Source organism: Eptatretus burgeri, chromosome 2, assembly GCF_056783735.1.
Source record: "Eptatretus burgeri isolate ZD-2024b chromosome 2, Ebu_testis_v1, whole genome shotgun sequence".
In the NCBI taxonomy this organism is placed as follows: domain Eukaryota; kingdom Metazoa; phylum Chordata; class Myxini; order Myxiniformes; family Myxinidae; genus Eptatretus; species Eptatretus burgeri.
In genome coordinates, this window is record NC_140962.1 from 86,862,378 (window position 1) to 86,871,099 (window position 8,722).

The window sequence follows — 8,722 nt, forward strand, 5'->3', positions numbered from 1 at the left end:
TAACCTACCATACCAGTTTCATGTATATCTGACTCATAGTCTCTGAGATATAACGAACTTCGTTTTTTTTATCGTTTTCGACCAGGCTTCATTCAAAGTCTATCTTCTCCGACAGTTTTCATAGGATCCGGCTGGAAATATTTGACAATATGGCTGAATGTACTGCCCACAGTCACTCGTAGCCTGATTTTTGATTTTCGAAGAAATAAATTTTTTATGATTTTTCAAAAATTTCAAAATCCCGTTGCTAGGCAACGGTGGTGTCCATAGCAACGGTTTTCATTTGCACACAACTCGGTCATGGTATGAACCTACCAACCAAGTTTCATCGAAATCGCCATTTTAAATACTGATAATAAGGGGAGAACAAATCTTAAAAAATAATTTTTTGGAAAAAATGTTTTTTTTTTTTTTTTCGACTTGATCGACTACCCAATATATATATCTATACATACATACATTAGGGTGTTTCATTTTTCTGAAGTGCAACAATTTTATCAGCACATGTTTGCCTTTGAACCTTTCCTTTAAAAAGTGCTTCATGCAAAATGGGACCGTGTTAACAGGTCGCACACTTTTGAATGGCATGTTGACGTTTTTAGCAGCGTCTCGCGTAGCGAACGCTGCTCATAGAGAGCTCGGCGTTGTTCATCTTCTTCTTGTTCTTCTTTTTGTGAAGACAAAACCTTAATCTCTTGGCCTCAGCTCTTGTATAGACAAGATCCGGATCTCCTTAAATACTGAGCACATGTACGGTGCCTTTTGAGAGCATCTATCATGAACTTTTAAATATTGTTACGAATTTGGAATTCAATTGCACACAGCATACAGGTTCCCTTAGTCAGCTATGTCGATAATTGCATATCGATATGTCGATAGCAATTCCGATATGTCGATAGCAGATACCGTTCTTCGGCTGCTGGACACGTATCACATTGCTGACAAGATCATCGGTCTCTCATTTGATACGACTGCGTCCAACAGTGGCATGATTAGCGGAGCATGCACTATAATTGTACAGTCCCTTGGAAGACCTCTTCTTTGGCTGGCATGCCGACATCACATTCACGAGGTGGTACTGAAGAACACCTATGAACTCCTCTTCCGCTCTCCCCCAGGTCCCGACATTCCCCTCTTCAAACGATTCCAAGGAAAATGGGACGTCTTGGACAAGACATCTGCCGGTACCCTCAGCGACGAACAACCCCTGGATGAGTGGAACGAATCACAAAGGCTGAAGATGATAGACTTCGTCAGGAGAGTCATCCATGATGCAGCCCACCCAAGAGAGGATTATCTCGAACTCCTTCAGCTCTCTCTTCTCTACCTAGGAGGATGGAGCGGAGATCTGCCTCGTTTCGGGCCCCTGGAGTCTTCTATCAGGCGAGATGGATGGCAAAGGCTATTTATATCCTGAAGATTGCCCTGTTTTTGCAACAACTGCAGCTGACGAGTTCGGAAAAACGCGGAGTCTGACGACTGGCCCGTTTCGTCAGTCTCATTTACATCAGATTCTGGCACGAGGCAGCTGTCCCAAACTGTGTACCGAAGAATGACCTGGAGTTCTTGGCGATTCTCCAGGTGTTTGTGGATAGAGAACTCGGGTCAACAGCAGAGAATGCCCTCCAAAGGCACCTCTGGTACCCTTCAGAGCAAGGAGTGGCCCGAGCCTTCTTTGACGAACGAGTGTCTCCCGATGACCGGGCGGCCATGGTCAAGAACCTAAGCCGTCCAGCAACCTCGAAAGCACTCAATAGACTTGAAAAGAAGAACTTCACTCTCCCTGACGGTCTTTCCAAATTGGTAACAAGGCGAACACTAGAGGCCATTGGGATCTTTGCTGGGAGGATGGTCACTACCCATAACGTGGAAGATGTTTTGCAAGATCCACGAACTCGAGCCACCGTCCGAGGCCTGCAGGTCACCAATGATGCAGCAGAGAGAGGAGTGGCACTGAGACAAAAACTCCAAGCCCGAACCGAAGACGAGCAGCAGAAGCAGTTCCTCCTCAAAGTTGTTCTTCATGACCGCAAGACCGTCAAGAGAACAAAGGCTGGAGTGACTGCTAAGTTCCCTCCTGCTCCTTGAGCCCAACGATTTGATTGCCCTGCTCTACTTGCATAATTGTTCTACATTTCTTTTTCATAAATTTTTTTGTTAATTTTCAGTTCAATAAACGTTCGTTGCAATTTTTTGTCTTCTCCTCCATTTGATTTTTTCGAAGTTTCACTTGAAATGTGGAATCTTGTCCAACTGTGGGACCAGTAAATATTGACGAATCAAACCAAATATTTGCCTAAAATATTTATGGGTTCTAAGAAACAAGGGGACACCCCTTCTGACAATTTTCAACAAATTTCATTTTTTTTTATCACCATGAGTGAAACACCCTAATATACATACAATATATATATATATATATATATATATATATATATATATATATATATATATATATATATATATATATATATATATATATATACACATAATCACATGGATGTAGGAGATTGCAAGTAATCTTTAAAATTTAAGTAGACCTTTGCATCAGTACAAGAAGTATGGATCCTTGCAAAAGGTTAAATCAAATGTGGCAGGTGCTTTTAGGTGAAGTAAAAATGGGACGTACTGTACATTTAAGATGCTGCTCAAAATAAGTTGATGCCCACATATTTTGAGATAAATTTACCGACAACCATTTCATCAAAATACTCACGGTGTCCACTCATAATGAAATGTTTTCCTCTCACATCTGGTATATTAAATTATGAGTGGATTAATGGTAACAAATCTGCAAATGACACGATGTGAACATTTTCACGAGATGTGAGGTGCACGTGATGCCAAAATAATGTGATTGAGTAAATGTGTGCAGACTTTTTTTTCACTTTCATGTAATGTGCACTCGCACACATTCCTGCATTATTACTATTACAAAAGGCATGTTAAGAGAGACACCTCCCTGCAGTAGAGTGTGTGTCGGCTATGATGTGACTGGATGCTGTTCAATCACAACAGGAAGTTGGTCAATGTCTGAACAACTGCTGGACCATCTTTCACTCACAAGTTCTGTGCGTGACAAGCTGTAATATGTCGATACAGTGATCTGGTAAAGGAAGGACACATCTGGCTGAAGGCATCAATATTAAGGACTTTGAAACGAAACTTCTGAAATTGTTGATGAAAAAACAACTGGCTCACTAATGAACTTCTGAGAGGAGATAATCTGCCTGGCTCACATGTTATGGTCTACATGTGGTCCACTCCATACTTTATGATTGTCTCTTTAATGCCCTCAGGGCAACTTGCTGCCTAAAAAGGCAGCATCAACCCTGCTCCCCTTGATCCCTCCCACTTCCCTCACCAATTCCCAGCGAAAAGAATAACATGGAGATGCACCACAAGAAGACCAATACAACAGCGTCAGATATTTCTTACAAAAAACCTCAGTTCATATTTTTCAAACGTTAATGGCATCAGTCTATCTGCTTCGACCATTCGAATATTACCTCCAACAGAGGAATTGCCAGCAAGGCCTCAAAGGAGTAAATTTGTGGAAATTTGGGAATGATACAGTGACAGCGACATCAACATCCTGATGATGTGACCACTAAGAAGGTGGGGGTAGTAATGGTGTGGGATAATTGGGTCGGAAACTGTTTGAGGTCGTCAATGGCAACTTGACAGGTATTCAGTGCGGCATGTAGAAATGAGATTTTGAAGTCAGTTGTAATGCCTTGCATAAGAAACTCAGGGAATCGAGGTATTTTTCAGAAAGACAATGTTCATCCACACAAAGCTTAGCTGTCAACTCGTTTCTTCAGGCGTAGGATATTGTGAGAATGCAATTGCCTACAAATTCACCAGACTTTGCACTCACCGAACATACATGGTACAAACAAATGGGTGGCACGTTTATGTCGACCTTCATATTGCATTCACAGAGGATCAGCAAAACATCCCACAAGACTGAGACAGATGGATCATTTGGAGCACAAGATGCCATAAGCGTTACGTATTGATGCCAAATGAGGGTATTCTGAACTAGTAACTGAAAAGCAACTTTTGTTTTCACATCCATTCAATACAAATGAAATGGCATTTTGTTTCATCATGGTGTTGTTCATGACTATCTCACAAATAAATGTCATTTTCTATCTGTCTGTGTATAACACCAATCACACCAAAACTACTGGGCAAATTGCCTCCAAACTTGGCACATGGACAAAATTTGACTTCATGGTGATATGGGATATTTGGTTTCATCTGTAGTCATGGGGGTTTGGGAGGGAATGTCAACGAAAATTCTCTATGTAAATGTTTATCTTGTAGCGCCACCTCATGGTGGTGGAAGAGGTTATTAAAAGCTATTTGTGGAGATAACTCGCATTTTTGCACTGTCCACATCCATAGAGAGAGGGAAGCCCCAAAGCTAACCTCCACTAATCAGGGGAGACAGGGGAAGGAGAAGTGTGAGTCCGGAGGGATGGGTGGGAGTCCGGGGGGGGGGGGTGGGATGAGGGAGGGGAAGGGATGGGAGGAGGGAGGAAAAGGGGTGGGACGAGGGACCCGGCATTGCTGAGCAACGGTGGGCACCCCTGCTAGGATTTAATGTTTTGCACATTTTTCAGGTTGCCTAAACATTTTTATTTTTGAATATATATATACAACAAAAGTATTAATTCATGGGTCTTGTGGCCTTTTGAGCAGAAAGGAATGAAAACTAAATGATATGTGGATATAACCATCAGCTCAGAGGTTGCGCACTTGCCTTTCAGTTGACGAGTACGACTGATTCCTCAGCTGACTCTAAAATGCCACCCTAGTGGTTCACAAGCAGGGTGGTTGGATCAATGATTGAGCTATCCCACAGGTGTTGACCTGAGATTTTCAAGTCCTATACAAATCACTGATGGACGTTAAAGATCCCATGGTGTATTTCACAAGTCAGTCATTGTGTTCCAGTACTCTGTCCAAATTCCTGCCCTGATACTGGGAAGGCAATGACAAACCACACAGTATACTCCTCCTTGCCATTAGTCTGCTTTGGCAGCACCAAAGCTCTGCAAAGAGTATGAATATTAGATTGGATCAGGTTAGTTAGATATGACACCAGTCTGATTTTTTGAATGGCATCTTCCAAAAGTCCTTATCGAAAATTTTTGTATATTGTTGATAAAATGGTTTTTACAAAAACATTATCTTTGCTACAAAATGTCCAAATGTTGTCAAAACATCATATTGTAATTACGCATTAATCGGTATTGCTTGAATTTCAATTAACATTGTAAAACCTTTTTGGCAAATGCATAATTTACCTTTCACACAATTCCAGTTGATAATAAAATGAAGTAAGTGGGGCGTTCAAAAAGCTATCGGAACGAGTTCCTCACAACAGTCCAAGAAATGCTAACTTTTTCCCCATTTGCAATACACGTATAAGTACATATATGTCTGACAGAATAGTGCAGGGGTAGCGCACTTGTCTATAAGCTGTTTAGTCTGGGTTTGATTCCTAAGTCGACGAAAAACTATCAGATCGTTGCTTCACAGACAGGTAAGGCATTGCATCACAAAATGCACCATCTCTCGGACAGACGTTAAACTTGTCCCGTTTCATGGCATTAGCTGGTCGTGGATGCTGTAGATCCCACAGTGTCATTTGTGAAGAGTAAGTGAAATATTGCCAGGCACCCTGATCAAATTTCAAAATGCTGTCATGCCTATTCCTGAGAAGGAAACGACAAACTACTTAGTGCCATCCTTGCTGTGAGGCTGCATTTGCAGCACTATGCATGCCATTTGGGCACACCACCACAGATATATAAAAGTGTAATACTTTCCTTACTTATTACAAAAACAAACACAAAAAAAATTAAAATGGCCTTTCTTGGGCTATTGTATTTTGTTCTGACAACTTTTTAAATGCACCTCGTGCAATTTTATCAATTTCCCAGCTCCCCTTCATTGTTCTTATGCTTAACAATTAATTGTGATTTTTATTGACACATTTGTTGAGGTCCCATCTATACTGTACAGTTTGTAGAAGTAACTTGCACTAAGAATACCCAATTCCCACTTTGGTTTATGGTTTTGCTTGCATAACGCCAAACAAGTTACTATTCACGTTCTTACCCCTGTGTCGTCTCTGTCCACGCCTGGCTCTGACCCGTCCCCAATTGTAGACAATGATTCTGCCCTGCCCTGGCACAGGGAAGCACGCGCCATTTCAACCTTATTGAAGTCATTAGTGTTTTGCATAACGAAGGAGAAAAGAAGAGCATAATTACCGTATCCAAGAAAAATACGTTCTTACAATTTAGGAAATGATAATAGAAGACAATACCACTGTGATTGTACTTCCTTAAAAAGGTGTTAATCTGCTTCCTTAAAACAGTGCACAACATCTTACTCTACAAATTTTAGGTCAAGTGTCAGCAGGTGGTCTGAGGGATTACAATCGTATTACTTCATTTTCTCACCACTTGCAGTAAAAATCCACAATGGAGGCCATGACTTAGTTTCACATATATGGACATCAGTGGGGTTATGGAAGAATGAGGTTAAATATATTGAAAAAGCAGTGGTGGCAGTGAGAACACGTATGGACAGAACAAGTGAGGGAAAAATGAACAAGAAAAGAGGGGAGGTAGGGAGGGATGGGGGTAAGAAGTATAGTCATGTGAAAGTAAGAGTGTTAATGGGGGTAAAAAATATAACATACAAGTTTGAAGGATTACACAAGATAGTGGTGCACTACCTGCTTTAACCCCAGGAATGAAGAATACAATTGAACCACCTCTAGGTGGTAGATGGAGAGAGAGAGGAGAAAGTTGAACAAAGGAGGGGAGGATGGTGTTTAGCTTGTATTAAGGGACTTTAACTACAGAAGGAGGTTACTGGAGGAATGTGTATATCCTGGAGTATCTGGGGAGGGCCAGAGGCTTCAAGGAGGGGGGGGGGGGGAGAGAGACAGAGACAAAGACAGAGATAGAGACAGAGACAGACTCATGGAGTAGAGGTGATAAAAAAATGAAAAGGTCACTGATATGAGAATAACAGGCTTTGTGCTTCTTCCTCATTGTGGGTAATGCCATTAATGTTGAGAGCTACAGATTCTATGAGATGCAGATCTGATGCTGGGGCATGAGAGTAGTACTCCAATTAACTATCTGATTTTTCAAGGAATTCATTGAAATGATGGAGAATGCCCAATCTGTGGCTGGCTTTGGAGGCCAGCTCAGCTATATGATCAGTCCAACAAAGGTCATGGCTGATTTTCATTGTGAGAAGTTCAAGAAACTGAACCTCATTCGGTGGCTTCTGATATGGAGAAGATCAATAACTGGACATGCTTTTGGAACAAGGCCTTCGATCCAGGCAAGTATTTTGTTCTTATCTTACATCTCAGGCAAGATTGCTACAAAAGCCCATCAATTCTCTCCTTTGATCAAACATTAGAAGAGGTACAGTTCAAAAGTGTATTCACAACTTTATTTGTCCTAATGCCATTGCCAAAGCTAGTTTTCAAAGTTGGTCACAGCCGAAGCATCCTGAACTGACAATATATATTTTTTTTCCTCGAAAGTAAACGTCTAATGTTGTACAAGACTTTCATCTGTCGTGCAATGCAATAAACTTCTCCTTTGTGGGCTGGCATACCTCAAACCCATCAGATATCCCACTAGGTTGTAGAGTTTGAAGACTTCAAAAATCACTGGAATCTTTCATCAGGAAATTCAGGATCAGAGACTACTTCCTTTACGTCACAGACAAGTCGACAGCTTCTCAATCTTCTACTGTTTCCCTTCTGGCCTTGCAATTAATTTCCTTCCAACCAATAATCTTCTTTACATACTCCACTAACTCACACAGGTTCTCCCTCAAACTAATAGTATGTCAACATCTTAAATGTCATGACAAGTTTTCCACTCACCTCCACACCTTTGTCCCCATGCTGTCATTTATGAAATAGTCTTCCCTTGCTCATTTCTCAAGTCTTCTGTGGTATAAGAGTAATTCACTCAGATTCGAGCTGGACATGAGATGATAGTGATTGTTATGTAGAGCCATACTGGAGTAATGAGTGCTTTTTGAAGACCAATCCATCTTTTAGGACAATATCTGAAATTCCAGGTTGAATACTCAGATCACACATCTTATTTGGTGCCCTTTATTTGAGAATTTGTTTCTTTATTCGAGAATCATTATGTTAGTTTATCCTTTACCTGATTTCGATTTTTGGTTTTCAACATGATCTTTATTCTTGCACGAGGAAAATGATGTCATCATTTTAATCTGAGTAAAAGGAAAACCATCCATCTTTCCATGTGTTTGTTCATATGTCAAACGTCATTCTTTCTAAATGTTTCCTGTTGTCATAGAATCGTAAAAACTGTACCATTGGAAAGCCAATAATCGATTTAATTGGAACAAAATTTGTCAGTTTAATCACAAAGGTGACTGTTTTGAAAGCCTTTGTTTCTGGATTAAGGAAGAAGAAGCAGAACCTCAAGCTTCAAAGTAGCGGTCCTGACTTTTAAAAGTCCTGTGTGTGTGTGTGTGTGTGTGTGTGTGTGTGTGTGTGTGTGTGTGTGTGTGTGTGTGTGTGTGTGTCCATGTGTTACTTGGAACAAAAAATTGTGTCCTTTTAAATCACAAAGTTTGAAAACCCCTCTCATCTTAAAAGCCCCTCTCTGGGACAGAGGAAGAAGATGTAATG

General features: G+C 40.8%; 1 protein-coding gene across 1 annotated transcript in view; it reads right to left on the reverse strand.

The window, feature by feature from the left end:
* The window catches only part of LOC147032500 (gephyrin-like), a 194,093-nt gene that overhangs the window by 67,676 nt on the left and 117,695 nt on the right, over window positions 1-8,722 (reverse strand). Inside the window, exon 12 of the mRNA XM_085870185.1 lies at window positions 6,136-6,204. Coding sequence (XP_085726311.1) covers window positions 6,136-6,204 — 69 coding nt within the window. The remainder of the gene's footprint in view (window positions 1-6,135; window positions 6,205-8,722) is intronic.